This window comes from Fistularia commersonii, chromosome 3 (genome assembly GCF_037954325.1).
Source record: "Fistularia commersonii isolate RoL2024-O1a breed Wild chromosome 3, RoL_Fcom_v1.0, whole genome shotgun sequence".
Lineage (NCBI taxonomy): Eukaryota > Metazoa > Chordata > Actinopteri > Syngnathiformes > Fistulariidae > Fistularia > Fistularia commersonii.
The window spans coordinates 2,957,995-2,977,305 of NC_141286.1; the positions used below are offsets into that span (position 1 = coordinate 2,957,995).

General features: G+C 39.9%; 1 protein-coding gene across 2 annotated transcripts; it reads left to right on the plus strand.

Moving 5' to 3' along the window:
- The first annotated feature begins 2,741 nt into the window (after positions 1 to 2,741).
- nlrx1 (NLR family member X1) lies at positions 2,742 to 19,122 on the plus strand. Of its 2 annotated transcripts, XM_086141364.1 has the most exons (13): positions 2,742 to 2,778; positions 2,856 to 2,891; positions 3,195 to 3,236; positions 5,737 to 5,849; positions 6,201 to 6,591; positions 7,775 to 8,006; positions 9,130 to 10,300; positions 10,638 to 10,821; positions 11,268 to 11,363; positions 12,257 to 12,343; positions 14,825 to 15,076; positions 15,570 to 15,777; positions 16,192 to 19,122. In XM_086141364.1, the coding sequence occupies exons 3-13, from the start codon at positions 3,220 to 3,222 to the stop codon at positions 16,327 to 16,329; spliced, it is 2,889 nt and encodes a 962-aa protein (XP_085997490.1). In that variant the 5' UTR covers positions 2,742 to 2,778; positions 2,856 to 2,891; positions 3,195 to 3,219; the 3' UTR covers positions 16,330 to 19,122. The 2 variants fall into 2 exon arrangements, with proteins under 2 accessions (XP_085997490.1, XP_085997481.1); XM_086141355.1 differs by lacking the exon at positions 2,742 to 2,778 and having other exon boundaries at positions 2,788 to 2,891.
- Positions 19,123 to 19,311: the final 189 nt, after the last annotated feature.

Consider the following 19,311-nt stretch of genomic DNA (forward strand, 5'->3'; position numbering starts at 1 on the left):
GCTACCTTCATATCCTCTCTCACGACGTCCATAAATCTTCTCTTTGGTCTTCCTCGAGACCTCTTGCCTGGCAGCTCCAATTCCAGCATCCGTCTACCAATATATTCACTATCTCTTCTCTGTACATGACCGAACCATCTCAGTCTGGCTTCTCTGACCTTCTCTCCAAAACATCGAACATGTGCCGTCCCTCTGATAGACTCATTCCTGATCCTCTCCATCCTGGTCACTCCCAAAGAGAACCTCAACATCTTCATCTCTGCAACCTCTAGTTCTGCCTGCTGTCTTTTGGTCATTGTAACAGTTTCTGGTCCAAACATCATCGCTGGTCTCACCACTGTCTTGTACACCTTTCCTTTTATTCTGGCCGATAGTCTTCTATCACACAGAACCCCTGACACTTTTCTCCACCCATTCCAACCTGCTTGGACCCGTCTCTTCACCTCTTTTCCGCACTCTCCGTTGCTCTGGACTGTTGACCCTAAGTACCTGAAATCCTCCAGCTTCTTGATCTCCACTCCCTGTAGCCTCACCGTTCCACCCGAGTTCCTCTCGTTCACACACATATATTCTGTCTTGCTGCGACTAACTTTCATTCCTCTCCTTTCCAGAGCATATGAGATAGGAAGTGCATGCAGATACCGACTGATATTTGACAGCATGAAAGACTAGCAGCAGAGGTTTTGTTTTGTTTTGTTTTGTTTTGTTTTGTTTTGTTTTGTTTTGTTTTGTTTTGTTTTGTTTTGTTTTGTTTTGTTTTGTTTTGTTTTGTTTTTTGAGTACAAAAGTCAGTAGACATAATGGTACATGGACATGCAGCATGATGGTTTCCTCGGTGCAAAGTAGCAGTAGTGCAAGATACCTTCCTCTTTCTTTGGCCAAGCTGTGGAAGGCAATTCATTTAGTGTTATGTCTGTGGAGGTTGTCAGTCATCCGGTTCATGGTGAATTCTTGTCAAAGTAGCCTCTCGGATGAGGGATGAAACATCTTGAAATGAAGGAATACAAGTCCACTTGCAACAACAAGAATGCATGTACTACTCTTTTATCCATACAGTATTTTAGGGCGTAAATTTGCACCCTTCTGTGATTATCATCTTCTAAAATCTGAAAAAAATAAGAAAAAAAAGCCAAATTATCATGGTTTTACCCAGGGATCTTAAATAACAAAAGCCATTCAATGGTTTGTTTTTCCCTCAGATGTCCACAAGATGGGGTTAAAGCTCATGGCACTGGCAAAAGTGGTCCAAGAAATGACAAAACCTACTTCAGCATTTACACAATTTCATATTTGTACTAGATTATTTCTTAAACTTGTTTAACTTGTCCCAATCTTTCATTAAGAGCAGTGTTTCCCAGCCTCTTTTGAGCCAGGGCACCTACGACACACCATCAAATAAATATGTCAAAAATGTTTTTAATGAAATAAATGAAACTGTTGTCTCAATTTACTTACTCTGTGACATCTGGCCCTGTTTGGTTGAACACAAAGCTGATATTTTTACACGAACTGAGGAAATGCAATCTAACTTTCATTATCTTGCGCTCACCTTTTTTACTTTCTTCTGACCACTACGTGCACTTGGGCCTTCGTCTGGGTCAGAATGTTCTCTCATACCAGAGGGTCCTGACTGAGCACTTTTTCTTTTAAAACATTCATCCATCGCAAATCACTGCCGCTATTGTATGAGGAAGTCTGGCGTGGCAGAGAAGTATGCTACACTGGTGCAGGACATGTATGCTCGCTGTGAGATAGTGGTGAGGTGTGCTGTAAGTGTAACACAGAAGTTCAAAGTGGAGGTGGGACTTCATCAGGGATCACCTTTGAGCCCCCTCTTGTTTGCAGTAGTGATGGACAGATGAGGTTAGACAGGAGACAGAGCTGGAGGTCGCACAAATGAAAATGTTGAGGTTCTCTTTTGGAGCGACTAGGATGGATAGGATCAGAGATGAGTCCATCACAGGGACGGCACATGTTAGATGTTTTGGAGAAAAGGTCAGATATGGTTGGGTCGTGTACAAAGGGGGGAGAGTGAATATATTGGGGGTCTAGAGGAAGACCAAAGAGAAGATTTATGGACGTCTTGAGAGAGGATATGAAGTTAGTTGGTGAGAGAGGAAGATTCTGAGAATAGGGTTAGATAGAGAAGGTTGATTCGCAGTGGTGACCCCTAAAGGGAAAAGCCGAAAGGAAAAGAAGAAGAAAGAAGAAGGGTATCACCGTCTCACTCGAAGCAACATATCACTGCTGTTTTGGCAGCAACAGGAAGATGCACAAGTTGCCTTCTAGTGGAAGAGCATTTATTTCACTGCAAGCTGCCCACATAGATAGACAAACAAAGACACAGTATTTGCGTTGAATAAATCGTTTATGGACCAATTGAGTTTCTGCAAATACAAATAGCGCCTTTTCACTATCTGGAATCCAAAATAGTTTCACTTTGCTTTTCAAGTGATTTTTTTTTTCCTGATCACAAACCAGTAGCCAATGCTTTTAATCTGAAATAGCTTCATGGTTCAATGAAAAAACTGAAACATCCTTTTGTGACATGCGATATTCAAAATAAAAGCTCTGTATATGTTATTGCTACACATCTCTACGCACTGTTTCACATCCCATGACTTGTTTTTTTGCGTTATCAAAAGAAAAATAAACTTCCAAATATTGTCTTTGCTAACTGTACGCGGTTTTTACCCTGGTTGAGCCATCGGGGTTGTATTGTGAAAGAACGCCGGGCGGAAGTCATCAGACTGCGGCTACGGTCACAGATTACTGTCGGTAGGTGTCAAAAAAAAGTCAAACTGTTAAATGAATGAAATAAAGAAGCAAACCTCAGTTTCTTTTAACTTTAACAGAAACCAGAGACTCGAGACGACGGGGTTTGTATATATGTGAGTGTCACCGTATTCTTTTTAGTGTTTTTTTTCTCGCATGTTTACGTATAAACATGTTTGCTAGTACAAATTAAAATGTTAGCCGAAGGTAAAACGGTAAGTAATCACCTGTGACCTGTTATTAAGGCTCTGCTGCAGTAAATCTGGTTTTATAATTTGACTCCGCAGTTATTTCAGTGGACATATTTGCGGAAATATGTTTATTATATGACAGCATGACATAAGGTTCCTGTTTACTTTCAAATAGATATAACGTTTTTCCCTCACCTGTATTGTTGAGATGCATTGTCTTTCCTGCAGGTAAGGGCAGGTGAAAAGCTGTAGGATGGGATCTCTGCAAAGGTTGGTGATAAAAAATATATGTTTGTGAAAAACAGCAGGCAGACAAATGTGCTTAAACGTGAAAAATGTGTGCTTTTCGATGACACGTCTGACAGGAAGGATATGCAACATGTCTTGATGATTTTGTGAGACGATGCAATGGTGTTGCATTGTTGTTACTGTTAATATTTTGTAGTAGGGAGTGTTATTGACATAAATAGCAGCACATCACTGAAGAGCGTGATAGTGCCACTGCATGATGCTTGTCTACTCAGGAAATCCGGTGTGCTTTTTGTTAATCTTAGCGCTTTTTGTTAATCTTAGAATCCAGACAACGTACACTTAGTCTGCTGCGATATTAGAGTTTGACTGTCAGTCAAGTCAGCTGTCTAGAACAGCTTGGACTAAGCATATACCAGTAGACTCACTTTTGACGGCATTTCCTTTTCCATGTACTCCTACATGTGTAATAACAATAAAGTTTTATCTAATCTAGTCTGAAAAGTAAAAATCCAAGTTGTAATAAAATGCCTGGCCTCACCACACATTTTGGCTGATAAGGATATATCTCGTGTCACTAAATATCAAGGTGAATGAATGCTGAGGGCTTTCTCTTTTTTTAAATGGAAACTATGAGGTCATAGGAGAGCTTGACAAAAATAAAGTCAAATGTATGCTCTTCACATGTCTTTGCGCCTTGTCACACAGCATTTTTCCTTCAGAAATGCAGACCTTTTAGGACTTGGCTTATTATCTGGGAGTGTCCTGATGCAATAAAGATCCAGGCCAATCACTTACATCCACATAACATAACACCTGTGCATGTGTACCTGTTTTTTTACCTGGCCACTAAACAAGAGTGTCGAGTTGCACCGAGGGGTGTTCACCGCTGTAGTGCATTTGGTTTAGAGAATAAAAAGCTGCACCTTTTATTTTCCATTTGCAGTATCCACTGCAACTAGACAACAAATATAAATGATTGTACTCAGTTAAGAAGAAGCCCTTCACCAGCGCTTGAATAAAATAAGCTTTTTGCAACATTAACCTTTTATCTTTTAATCTACAGATTTGATCAATACATTTTGAAGAGATATTTATTGTTTTCTATTTTACTTTTTCTTGGACTTTCTCGCATGTGCCTCCTAATTTTTCTCAGACATCGTGGTCATTTCCGTATTAACTTTCTGGTAATTCAAAGGAAATCAGGTTCGATCACTTTCACATTATTTATTTAAGGTAAACCCTTGGTTTGATGTTTTTCTCAATTCTAATCCCGATTCAGATTCTCCCAGCAAAGTTGTTTGGAAACTTTTGATAAGATCATTCACGGCATTTTCAGATTCATTTGTTTGTTTTTCTAAATCAATTCAGTTCAATTATATTAAAAAAGAGGATTATAAATTGTGGTTTCAATTAGTATTGAATGAATTATTGATCCTTCTGTGTGTTATTTTGACACTGTAATGTGATCGTGTCCGTGACCTCCTACCAGCCCCAAAGACACATAAACACAAACACTTTATATGCCTCAGTTCAGCACCTCTTCTGAAACCCTAGTTGACTCCTGTGTTTTTTTGCTAATGTTATATTGTATGTACCGTTGATCTAATTTATTCACTACCAAACAAATTTTCATATTCATTTTGCTTGATAATGGGTTACCTTGATTGTTTGGGTTACCATCTTTAAAGTTCATTTTCTGGGCCATGAAACCGGAGAAATGTATATAAAACAAACTTTCATAAATGCTATTATTTTGCGCTGCTGATCAAAAATGTAAATGGGTAAACTTAAACAATTCAAAACACCCCGAAATACTGGGGAAGAATATTTGAGTAATCAAGTCATGGGATATTGTGTAATAAAATAATCCTAAATGTTTATTCGAACATAGTTGCATCCTTAAAAATTGATCCAATTCCTTAGAATTGCAGTAAGGAGTGTCTTTCCATGGTAATGATTAATAGTCAAAGAATCTCTCTCTCTCTTGTCTCTCCCCCTATCATTGTCTTTTTCTGCCTCTTTCTTTCTATTAATCAGTTTATTTATGCCCCCGCACTCTTTCTCTGTAGACCTAACTAAGAGACATTTGCACATAGAAAGCCTGATAAGGTTTGCAGACACAAGTATCTTAGCATCTGACTTCAATGCTTCACATGGGTATCACCATTTGAGCTGAACTAGTCTCGGAGCTGTAAAACCTGCTCTGTGCATGTGTGTGTGTGTGTGTATGAGAAGTATTGACTAGAGAAAAGGATAATAGGGATAGTAATCTGGTGGATGTTCTTAGTGCCTCTGAGGCAAGTTTGTGCACTCGCTGCAACTTGCAAACAAGCACCAATTACAGGCCAGAGGAGCTCCATATGAATGTGTCCGTGGACGCTAAGGGAGGGATGAGTTGCGACTAGTGGTGTGATTCATGAGGCCCCTCTCGTTTTTCTTTTGTTGGTTTCAGCATATTATAGTGTTTTCACACGCCGCTTGCTGACTGAACATACCTATGTGGTCTTGTGTTCTACAGAGAGTTGAGTGGACTGCTCACCGTTTGGAAATGGAAGAGGAGAGCAGAGGTTTCTCTCAACCCAGCCGTGGGTTTCCACTGCAGGACTTTCTGCTCTACCGCATCAGAACCAGGTAGACAACTTTCCAAGTGTATCATATAAATAATTGTTTACAACAATTTGCATTCATTATACTCAATTTCAGCAAGAGCCAGGGAGAGGCCAGTGGGTCTTACCTATGAGAACTAGGTTCAAAACCACAAGGGACAAATCAATACATACCAGATTTTTTTTCACACCAACAAGTTTAAGGATTCAAGGGTTTGTATTGTCGCACCACTCAGGGCGAATAAAATCAGTTCGGGAAGTCAGGAATCTCTTATTTGTATGATAGCAAATGTGTTCCATGCACAGGTTTTTCATGTTTACATGTTACAGCATGAAAAGAGGCAAGATCAAACTGTCTTTCTCCCCCCCACTGTAGATCCCATCGAAATCCACCGGCGGAAGCTGTTTTTGTGGTTCAACCACCTCCCTTTGGAGGAGAAACAGTTTGGAGGGTACTTCAGCCCAGAGACGATGCATGTGGATCCGCTCATCCTGGAGAAGAAGCCTGAGGAGCGAGCGGGTCTCCTCAACCTTGCTGTCCTTTCCCCAACCTCCCTCATTTCCCCCCTGACAGTGGAGCAGCTCTTTGAGTCCAATGAAAGTGAAACCGAAGGCCGAGGCCTAAACGTGCTCATGTACGGAGCCGTAGGAACCGGAAAGAGTACAGTGGTCAGAAAACTGGTCCTGGACTGGTGTGCTGGGATCAGCCTGACCCACTTCAAGCTACTCATTCCCTTCTCCTGCGAGGATCTCAGCGAGCTGAAAAAGTAAGATTTGCCAGTGGGCTGTTGCCTTTGCAAACTTGCTGTCACTTCTCGAATCAGCTATCTCAGGCTTCTTTTATCTTCACTTTAAGTTTAGCATCGCAGCACAAAATCTATTCATCTGTCTTTTTTAACGGATGAGCACCCAAATTAAAAAAGTACCATACATATAACTGGGATCCTTTCACAGACTTTTGCACATTTGTTGCACCTTGAAGATGAATGCAGTTGCTCCTTGCATAATAAACTGCAAAAAGCAAAATTTTGCATCAAATGTTCCATTTGGAAAACCCACATATGTTATTCAAATTGTTTATTAATATTCAATCTACCGGTATATATGAATATCTTTATATTTTGCCCAACTCTACATAGCATCGCAGTGACATACCATTAAAACATGTCAATTTGATCTGCGTTTTTGAAAGAAAAAAATGAACGAGAAAACAAAATTGGCTGCGCATCAAACATACTGTATATTGTAAACCTGTGCCGGTCCATGAAAGCCATTAAAATCTTTCACCATTCTACTAATGCCGGCACAATTTTAGTACTTGTTGTATATAATGTATTTTTTTATTGTAAATTTACCATTGGAATGAGCATGATGGTATGAGGCAGCCTACCAGCGAGTCACTACACTTTAACTAGTTTGGCACAGTTTACATCTTGACCAACCAGCAGACTCTCAGTCTGCTTCCAAATGTTGGTTTAATATATTTCCAATACACTGCTGCCTGTCCTGATTCATACAAATAAGTCAGAGAGAAAGAAACACAGAGGGACAAATTAATTTTGCCCTTAGTAGAAAACAAATACTTAATACTATCTTACTAGACTGTCCTTCGTCCTTCATGTCCACCTCTTTTGGGACTTCTTTCTCTTACCATATTATAGCAGGAACTTTTCAGAGTCCATAGTTGTGTCACCATCACTGCCTGCTGACTGTTCTCCATTCTATTCTCTTCTTAGTCTAGTTTGAACCCCTTAATTCATGTTTTTTATCCTTCTGAGTTGAAGTACCATAGTATATGAATTTTCTGACGCTTTCCTAATCTGAATATGGGCATGCTCGACAATATTGTACCGCTGAATCAGAGTGTCACATGTGGCTGCATGGAATTGTTTCCTTTCTATTTGCATTATTGTATAAAATGGAGTAAGTGACAAACCCCATCCCTCACAGGGTGGCCTCCCTACGGGACCTGGTGAGCAGGAAGTACCTGCACTTGAGGAAACACCCTTTACTCAGCGGAGAGGGAAACCAGGCCAAGGATGTGCTTTTTCTGTTTAATGGGATGGAAAAGATGAACCTCAACTTCCGGATTGGTGCCACAGAGCTATGCAGCGACCCAAATGAGGCGCTGCCTGCAGGTGCGGTTGTGGTCAACCTGCTGAGGAAGTACCTGCTGCCAGAGGTATGTCCAGCTCCACCATCAGAAAACTGCTATTTAACTCACATTCATCTCATATTTCTTTTAGACTTTCGTTCTTTAGAAACTACTTAAAACTAAATCAAATGATATGATTAAAGTATCTCAAATACCCTATAAGAGCTATTTATCTCGAATGTCATCACAATACAGTATTACATAATTGCTTAGGCTTAGGAAGAGTCTTGCCTACAGGACTGTCTTAGAAAATTAGAATATTGTGATAAAGTTCTTTATCTTCTGTAATGCAATTAAAAAAACAAAAATTACTTTTTCATGATATTCTAATATTTTGAGATAGAATATTTGAGTTTTCCTACGATGTAAGCAATAATCAGCTATATTGAAATAATAAAAGGTTTGCAATTTCAGTTGATTTGTAATGAATCCAGAATGTATGACATTTTTGTTTTTGTAATTGCATTACAGAAGATAAAGAACTTTATCACAATATTCTAATTTTCTGAGACAGTCCTGTATGTCAAAATCTGAAAAGATACAGTTTTTATTTGATTCGTTTTTTTTGTTTGTTTGTTTGTTTGTTTGTTTGTTTGCTGTCTCATCTTTTCTATTTTATAACATCAATTCAAAAACTGTGGCAGTTGTGAATTTAATTCGTATTTTTTATTGTCGCCAGTTAGGTAACCACTTGTTTCTACCACTTGACCCTTTGCTTTATAATTACATGAAACAAAAATGTATGTGTTATTTGTCAAGACATGTATGAAAAAGAGAATTCTTTCATACAAGATCTGAAAAATAATATGTATCTGATCTTTGTCTTTAAAAAACTTGTAAAATTTGTTCAAGCCAGTCTGGCGAATGTTGCTCTGACAAGCCGTTCATGGGGGCACTAATAAAAAGAAAATAAAGAGATATGCTCTCATTTATTCTAACATATCTAATAATGATATCTAATAATCCCCTTTGTAACTAGGTGGCAAGCACCTTTGAAACATTTACGTCCCTGTTTTTCATCTACATGATGATATTCAAACAGTTTCTGACCGGCTGTAGTTTTCTGTGTACTCCTGAATCTATGTTCACCAGGAATGTTTGCGTGTTTGTATAAAGTTGTGATGTAACTTGTGTGTTCTTCAATTACCAGGCCAGCGTCTTGGTTACCACCAGGCTATCAGCGCTAGACCGCATCCCTCAGAAGTACGTGAATCGCTATGCGCAGATCTGTGGCTTCAGCGGCCCGGACCGGCAGCGAGCCTATTTCACCAGCCGCCTGGTGCAGCAGGGCGGTGAAGCTGGCAGGAACCAAATGGCTCAGGGTCTCATAGAGCTGCTTTACCTCAACCTGCAGAGAGAGAGTCAACTGGCCGCGGCCTGCTTCCTCCCCTCGTACTGCTGGCTCACCTGTGCCACCTTACACTTCCTGCATTTCACCGATCCCAAGGCGCCGATCCGCACGCTGACCGGCATATACACTAGTTTCCTCCGGCTAAACTTCGGCGGTGAGGTGCTCGCAAGGGGCACAGGGGAGAGCGCCCCGGTTCATGACCACCAGAGCTCTCTGATGCTGTACGTCGTTCGCACGGTTGGGAAACTCGCGTTCGACGGCGTCACGCACAAACGCACTTCGTTCTCCGAAGACGAGCTGGAGCAGTGGATCGGAGGAAAGACCAAGACGGACGAGGAGCTCCGTCAGCTGGCCATGTTCCGGACCGATGTCCTGGACTTCTTCTTGGCTCCCAGTGTTGAGAGTGGGAAGCCTTTACCAGGAAACCTATGGGAGCATGACGATGAAAGGCGCTACGTATTCGCCGTCCCTGCCATGCAAGAGTATCTGGCCGCGCTTTATGTACTCCTAGGAGAAAACAAGTCTGCTCTTCAGAAACTGACCAAGCAGGTGTCCGTGGCCATCGGTCAGGCAAGCGAAGACGTGAACGCCATCGTGGCTATCCTTTCGAAATTCATTCCCATGAGAATCTTCGCCGTCTTCAACCTCATCAAGCTGTTTCCGAAGCTCTTCGAAAAAATCAGCAGCCGTAACAAAGGCAGTATCGCCAAAACCTTGGCCCATGAGTTGTTTCGCTCAGAGGATAACGACAACGAGGATGTCCTGGATCAGGTGGAGCAAAGCCTCCTCGGTGTCCACGGCCCCTGTCCGAAGCAGCACAGCGAAGGCCAGGCGTTTGAGCTCTACCCCATCTTTATGGGCGGGCTGTTGCAATATCGCAACCGCGTCCTTCTCCAGCAACTGGGATGCACCATTCAGAGCACCACTGTGGCCCAGATCACGCGTACTCTGAGGAAACACCTGGTCAGAGGTACAGTAACCTGATTCTTTTTCATCCTTACGTCCTCCGGTTATCGAGAAATAACCTTTAAAAACAGAACTCACAGGGTTATGGGTTGAATCCTTTTAAACAGTAGCCGAATTAACAAATCGTTTCCGGACTGGCATCGTACACTTTATTAGTTGCATTAACTGCACCGCTTTATGAGGTGTGAAGTCATCTTACTCTATCCACCGTCTCCATTGCTGACCGGGTAATAACCAAACCCAGGAATGTGTTTTTGTTAAAAAATACAATCGACATGGAGTATAAGTGTTCATCGAATTTGCAAGGTACACAAATATCCTTCTCTTCAATTGTGTTCTAGAGCTAAACAAGCCCCATCCTGCAGAGGAGCTGATGGATCTGCTGGTCCTTCTGTATGAGTTTCAGAACCCCCGACTGACTGCTGAGGTCTTGGCCACCATTCGGACCGTCCCTCTCCACAACATTCGCATGACACCTCTCAAATGCTTCGTTCTTAGCTCGGTTCTCTCATGCACCCCTGCAAGGTCAGCGACAAATTTAGCTTCTTCTCCTTTTCTTTTCGGCTTTTCACTAGTTCTTTTTGGCAAATCAACCTTCTCCATCCAACCCTATTCTCTGCATCCTCCTCTCTCGCACCAACCACGTCCATAAATCTTCTCTTTGGTCTTCCTCTAGACCTCCAGCTCCAATTCCAGAATCCGTCTATCGATATATTGACTATCCCTCCTCGGTTCGTGACCCAACCATCTCAATCTGGCTTCTCAAACTATTTTATGATTTTACAGCCGTTTACGGGATTTACATCCTAGTGTTTATCACATTTTTTGAATTAACTATGCAGTGACAAAATGTGGACTGAGGAACCCAAGTTTTTGTAACTGATAAGCTGTTTATACCACTTGCAATCCCTTACGGATAGCAGCTGAATTCTAGTCATTTTAGTCTTTTCCAATGTGTTGTGTTCCTATAGTTATCACCTTGAAAAGCTGGATTTGTCCTCCTGCCTCCTGAATTGTGACATGCTGCAGACCTTGGCACCGGCTTTCAGACACACTCGAAGCCTCAAGTAAGACAAACTCAGCTATTTTCGTTTGTGGTGAAGATGGAGAGATTAAGTTTTGCACAAAACTGGAAACTCGTATGCACTTAATGATATACTAACTGCATCCTTGTTGGGAGTTAGTCGGCAAAATGTTCCTGAAGCGTTAATATGCCTCTTGGGGGTCTAAAATTGAAGAAAAGGGTGCGAAATATACAATGGGGGTAGGTTGATAAAATTGATCAATTTTAATATTTTTGCAAATTGTCTAGAGTTTTCTGTTGAGGACACTTTCTTAAATGTTACAAATCTGAAAAAAGGCAGCCTAAAAATTGAGATAATATTATTTCAAACTGTTTACATAAAATTACATACTTTCAGCATGCAATTGACATAAAAAAGAAATAATATCAATAAAATGTAGATTTAGTTTATTCGAAACAACCGTTCATGTTGTGAGTGCTTATTTCTCAGTGTTTTGTTACAATTTAATGTTACATTTCAGGTATAAATATTAGCTGTTAGCTGTTAGCTACATGCAGCTACATGAAGACAGTTGCTGTTCATTTTGTGAAAGGACTTTTCTATCCAAAGAAATCAGCCAATCACTCAACGCTATCGTGAAATTCAAAACTTGAACCTGCACACCAATATGTGGCTGCATCCTGGCTCTGTCACAGTGGAAACCAAAGAAAAAAAATAAGGTCAAATCCTATGTTGTGTTAGGTTATTGGTCACTGACCCACTTATTGTTTTAAGGTGATCTTCCACATCAGCTGATTTCCTTCTGGGCTCAACATGCTTGCCTTTGGGAAATGCTTTGTTCATGACACAACATGGGCTCAACAACCATGGATGTCCAGCATGTGTGTGCTGTGTGTGTGTTTTTTGATTGTTTGTGCCTGTCTTTGTTTCGCCAGCCTGCAGTTTAACAGCCTCGGTCCCGAGTCCTGTGTCTTCCTGAGAGATCTGATGATGGACCCCAAGAGTTGTATTAGAGTTCTAGAGTAAGACCAAGTGTTTATCCGCTTCTGAATGTTTCTGTCTTTTTCGCTGTTATATAAGTTCATGTAGTGTTATATGCACGTGTGTGATCATCCGTCTTGAGATTATATTGTTTTGATTTGTTTTTGAGCATAACCATTGGCGGCATGAACACTAGGAATGTTTATTGTCATTCACTCACCAATTAGCAACCAATCAATGCACCTCAATTTATTTGCTTTAAGGAAACGTCATTTGGTTTAACTAAATGACTTTTTGTTTTTTAAATTGAGACCATGGGTTGGCACTAAGAAAACATTTAATCTTTAGCAGTTTGGTTGGTTGGTTAGGTTCCCGGATGCCTCTGAGCAGTCGGTTATTCGGTTTGACACAGAGGCACCTTGCGAATAAAACGCAATAAAACAAGATGAAAATCAAATACATAGTCTACCCTAAGTATTCATAAATCAGTCATTCTTAGAAACTAGAAGCGTGTTAAAATACTCAAAAACCACTGCATCCTTCAACAATCTTTCACAAAATTGGTTTCCAAGGCATTTCTATATTATGTGAACCTTTCGACATATTTGGAAAAATACAGTTTGTTTTTTTGTGTTCTGCCAGCGTTAGGAAAGTGCATCTTTATGTGACATACTTGTGGAAATATGGACTAGCTTGAGATTAAATCAGCCAGAACATTCGGAGACATCAGGAGTAGGATCTCTGCGAGAGGCAAATACCACTGGATGATAGCATCTACCCGGCAGGTCCATATGCCTCATGAACTGTACTCATGAACTAAACCGCTTACTGGAATAGTTAACTAGTCAGGGTCAATCATAGCATACTTGTAAACTCACTTTTTAGTCCTAAAATAAAATTGAGCCACAGTCATTCATTATAATTTTCTACTGATTGAAAGAGACGGCTTGTTATGGTCCAACACGTCGTGTTAGAAAAGAAAAAAACACACGCTCGAAATGTCATATATGCGAGATGTCACATGTAAAATAAATGACAAACTGGTAGAAATAAGTCATTTGGCCTGCTGAGAGAAGGGAAACTCACTGTGTTGTGTGATCCTTCTTTCTCTAGATGCCTCCGTTTTTTGTTTATCAATGTGTTTTCTGGTATAAACCAATTATAGACTGAATTTTAGGCAGACCAGCTGAGTTACGTAACCGATGATCCAGGAGAGACCATTAAATCGCTCAACTTGCAAACTTCAAAACAATGAACTTTTTTTTTTTTCTCCAGCATAAAAGAAAATCACAATTTGTATTGTAACAGAAACAATCCCATTGAGTATGTGCTAAATAAGAGTTGTTTTGTATTTTTAGAATTGGATATCTCGACAGCCACTCATTAGAAAAAAGGTCTTTTTGACCTGACCGGCCGATAAATTGGGTAAAAAATCAGTCACCGATTTTCTAGTAAAGGACATTGTGTCCATCAGTTACTTCAGGACTGTCTCAGAAAATTAGAATATTGTGATAAAGTTCTTTATCTTCTGTAATGCAATTACAAAAACAAAAATGTCATACATTCTGGATTCATTACAAAAACTGAAATATTGCAAGCCTTTTATTATTTTAATATTGCTGATTATGGGTTACATCTTATGAAAACTCAAAAATCCTATCTCAAAATATTAGGATACCATGAAAAAGTAATTTTTATTTTTTTTAATTGCATTAAAGAAGATAAAGAACTTTATCACAATATTCTAATTTTCTGAGACAGTCCTGTATATTCATTTTCTACTAAAGTTACACACACTTTTCTCCTGTTATTAATAAACAAGGGACGTCTAAAAGGAGTCACAGGATTACCAGTAAAGTCAAAACAAACCTAATCAAATTAGTTCACTTTTAGCTCTGATTAGCAAACATTTAAGACAGTATAGTTAACTATTAACTATTGCACCACGTACAATTAATGCAATCATGATCATGACATAATCCACAGTCTGGGTTAGTTAACACTTGCTAATCAAAAGCCTCACTGCCAATTTCTGAGCAACATTTTGCACAACTATTATCATTTGCGTCTGTAACTAGTCCAGCCAGAAAAAGGAAAAAAAAAAAATCTAACTTTTAGCCTAATTTATTATTGTAAAAAGCAGTACCTTTACAGAAAGCAGACATCTAATATTAAGGATACAAAACAGATTGACAAAACACTTTCCACACAGCAGTACTAGTAGAAGTAGTCTTAGGAGTAGTGATACCAGTAAAAGTAATAAAAAGAATTATATAGGATTAACTCAACATGCTTATTGATCAGTGCCTGCAGGTGCAGATCCGGTTGCAGAATCAACTCAAATTCAAATAATGTCTTTCAGAACCAGGGTTATAGTCAAAATGGTTTAAATACATATGTATATATATACATATATATATATACACATATATATATATATATATATATATATATATATATATATTTAGTTTTAACAGAAGATATTTTACTGGATATCTTGGATATCTCAATGTCTCCTGCAGATTGTGTGGCAACCCTCTGCTGGAGTCCGGAGCCCGTATCCTGTTGGAGGCTCTGCCACAGAACCAGAACCTGAGGCACCTGTCGCTGATGCACACCGGCCTGGGGGACCAGGGGGCCCTGGAGCTGGTGGAGATGATCCAGAAGCACAGCAAACTGGAGGAACTCAACGTAGCCTACAACGACATCGGAGACAACGCCGCTCTTGCTCTGGTGGACGCCTGCAGGGAACATCCTAGCATTCATACTATACAGTAAGATACCAACAACACACTTTGTCAGCTGTCACGCGGTGTCTTACAGCAGAATCAGAAAGTGGTATTGTTTTATGTTTTTGTTTTTTTTTTGAGATGAAGAAATTTTTGTTATTATATTTGAATGGTTCTTTGGAAAACCTCAAAACCGGCAATCTTAGACACATTTCATTTCCTTTATGTGCAATATAGCAGTTAATGGAGAAATAATCAACCTTTTTATAACAAAATGACTTTTTAAAATGTAATAACTGTCAATTTCAATCATTTCTTAACCAGCTATTAATAGTAAAATAAATGCTTTTGATGTGAAAAGACAAAATAATGCAAGAACAAGTACATCCTGTAGGGATACCAGTGTTTGTGAAGGAATCAAAATCTGTGTCTTTCTCACAAGATTTAATAAAATCAATCTCAAATTGATCAGTTATAAATCGTGAATTATGAATTGTGTATTTTATGCATTTAACTGACAGTGTTTGTTCCTGTGCAGTTTGTACCTGAACCCCCTCAGTGACGTTGGGAAACAGTCCCTGTACGTCCGAGGTTCCCCAAAAGAGGTCGGCAGCAAGCGGCGGGTCAAAGTGCTGGCCTCGGTCACCGAAGGCGCCGACCTCTCGGAGAACTGGCACCCCATTCTGAGCGTCATACGAGAGAACATCTCATCCTGGGACCGTGAGCGTGTTCAGCAACAGCTCAGGGTATAAACACACACACACACACACACACACACATCTTCCCAGTCCTTGTTTCCACATCTTTCTCACTCACCCATCTTATTGAATAAACCCAGAAATGCCCAAAAGTAACTTCAATGTGGAGGTCAACTTATCAGTCATGTACTCTAGATAAGTAGCATATTCTTTTTATTTTGCAGTGTAAATTTGTTGACTGATGACCTCGCATGTGTCCGAGATTACAGATTTCTTTGTCGTAACTGAACAATATGTTAATTTGCCTTTTTCTGCAAACACAGCCGGGGTCACGGATGTCCTGTTTACTTTGCGTTCTGCTTCGCCTCCAAAGTTTCTCAGCTCTGTAAAGCTATGGAAGCACTTAAATGCTACTGTCTCCACCATCAGGATGCAAGTTTCATCCCTCCTGTCTTTGTGCAGGTGTTTCTCAGGGACCTGGAATGGGGGCGTCAGCAGCAGCCCAGCTTCTGGAAAAGGATGCATTTCCGAAAGGTGGAGAAGGGCGTCCGGAAGACGCTTCAAACGCTAGAAAACGACACATTTCCTCCGTCAACATGATGCATCAAGTAACCCTCCAGATTTCAGATGACTCTATAAGCATTTCAAGTGTGTGTGTGTGTGTGTGTCCACAATGTGAAAAAAAAACAACAATCTAAATAACACTCTAGAGCCCCACCCATACTGAACAATATAATTCTAACGTACACAAATTTGACAGAATTTGATTAATCTGCTGATATTCTTTCTACTAAATTCATAGATTTCTATGAGAAAAATGTATGAAATGTTTCAAATATATTACTGGCTTCTTCTGCCATTCTACTAATATCTAAACGACAACCACGGTGTATTTTCATACTAATAGTACGGCGAAAGACCGAAATGAGCCAGGCGGTAATTAAAGCAATAGCATACAGAAACACAATTTGCAATTGCGCTTTTTTATCCAGACCTCCTGCACGTCTTCCATTCGTCAGTGTGCGATAGAAACGCATCAGGATGCTCTTCAGAGGAAAACTGTGAAAGGCTTGTAAAAGTAATGTGTCGTCAATACATAAATGTTTTATGAGAAACGCGGGACGAACTGAATTTGCCCGGCAAATGTGTATTTTTTTCTCATTCAAGTCATTTAGCTGACAGGATGAAACTGATTTGAATACTCTTATTAAACCTGAGGTTCTCAGTCATCCAGGTCATTGTGAAACGGTTGTATATGTTGTTGACTGTTTGCCCGATCATTTCATTGCAACATAACGCAGGGACTCATTTGTTTCGCATGAATCACAGCATGTTTCTATGGTGAGAGATACTTTCCTCTCTTGGTAAATCAACTGTGGTGTCGTGATTGATTCTTGTCGTTGCAACTGGACTTCTGCCGTTTTAATGGCCAATCGGGAGTTTCCCCAATATAACTGCCAAGGTTTGTTTGTTTGTTTGTTTAGAAGTTTATCAGGACAGTGTACAAATACATTAAGCACAGAGGCAGAGATGTTTGTACCAGATTGTAGCTCATAGCTAATTTCCAGCTCTAGTCCTGGACAATACAAATATAAAACTGTATAAAATAGACAATATATATAAAATATACAGATAGGCAATAAAAATAACTGTACAATATATAAACAGGCAATAAAATATGTATTTTGCAAGTTGAAAGTGCTATTGTTGTGATATTGTTACTTTGGTGATCTGGGTTTTTTTGGCAGGTCCAGGTAACGGCGGCTTGTTGTTTGAGTGGACGAGATGATCTGCAGAAACTAGTTGTAAGGGGTTTGTTATGCTAACGGGGGTGTCGTTCATTGGAGCTTTGTGAGATTAACCAGATCAGAATGTGAAAAGGTAAAGCTAAAGAAAGGAGCGAAACCTGTTGGATCACATGAACTCATGTTGCTCATGTGGAAGTAACCGAGGGCTGTTCTGGCGGTCAATCTTTCCTGGTTCCTGGCAAATCCGTCTCGGTATCGATCCCAGTACCGCGTTATACATTTAAGTATTGGACATTGCTTTCTTCGGAAATGACAGTTCGTGCAGATGTTTTTTGGTCTCTCCAATGCAGACATCATCGCAATCCTTAGTGCAAAAGTGACAACAGACACCACATTCTCTACCCAATGCCTGGGTGTTTCGTCTTTGGGTTGCATCAGTTTTTGTCTCAGCGCGTCGTGGGTTTTAAAATGGTGTTTGTTGAACAGCCTTCGCAGTTTCTCCGAAACACCAGCGGCATTCGTTTTGACGATGTTCTTGCGTTTGTTGTTGTTTTCCTCCTGTTCTATGTTCCTGGTGGTTTCTGACTTAGCAAAGGCCTGCTTAGGCTAGCCAGAGCATCTCAGGGTTTCCCTATGTTTTATTTTCAGTTCATTAGAAATGAAGAACCTTCACGGATGAGGGATTAAATGTCTTCAAGTGAAGAAATTTAAGTCCAGTTGCAATGACGAGAAGATTGCGACAAGAGTTCACCGTGACCTGGATGACAGAAAACCTCCTCACACACGCGATTGATTAATTTCACATTAAAAATGTGAAGCTTCATTATCCGCATTGCAATCATTGTCAACTGAATCAAACTGATAAGGGAAAAAAAAAATCAACAAAATATGTATTGTTGCCTTTTGAGCCACGTTTTTTTCTTTGGGACATTTTCAAAACCATGGGAAAATACTTGAAATGTCGCGACTAATATCTGTCACGACTGTATTTGGAGAAGAAGATCTGTGATCATTTGACAGTTGGATAGGATAAACCACCCAGCCTTAAGTTAATGCATATAAAATGGCATTTTATAACTAAATGTGTTTTAATTTTCAGAACCTTCGAAAATCCTGGATGCTTACTATTTCATCATTTTTTGCCTTATTAGTACAAGCAGACGTCACATGCAGGCACGTACTGTACGAGCCGCGGTGCCAAAACAGAATCAATGCAGTACTTTTATTTTATTTTTTTCCACTTTACACTCTTGTATTGCTGTTTCTGACATGATGTTTGGAGCCACATTATGCACAGGCATATCAGAGAAGACGTCCTTTTGTATCAGATACAGACAGGATATATTTATTTTTAGCTTCATTGCGTAAATGTCTGCGGCGTTTTCGTCCGCTGCCCTTTTTAGCCTTAATTCAACAATAGCTTTTTACTCTCAAGGGCTGGATATCTTTTTTTTTGATTTGTCGTTCGGTTACTCTCTGATGAAGCGGTTCCTCATTCCCCAAGTTCCACCATATTTCATAACATTAATGTTTTTTACACGTTGTTCAGTTTTTATGGGTTTGCACGTCAAAAAAGGGGAATTGAATAACATCCTGTCGTTGTTGCTGCTGAATTTATGAAAAATCACTGCATTAAATGCCATGTCATAAAAAAGACTTGTCTTCATTATGATGATTTGTGTGTGTGTGTGTGTGTGTTTATGTCTACAATAGCAATTTTATAGCAAATGCAAAAGCGCTTCTTGCTAAAATCACCTTTTCTAACAGGACAAAAAAACACATCAGCATGAAATCTGACAAGTTTTCTTTCTGACAGATCATTTCCAGGCCTCAT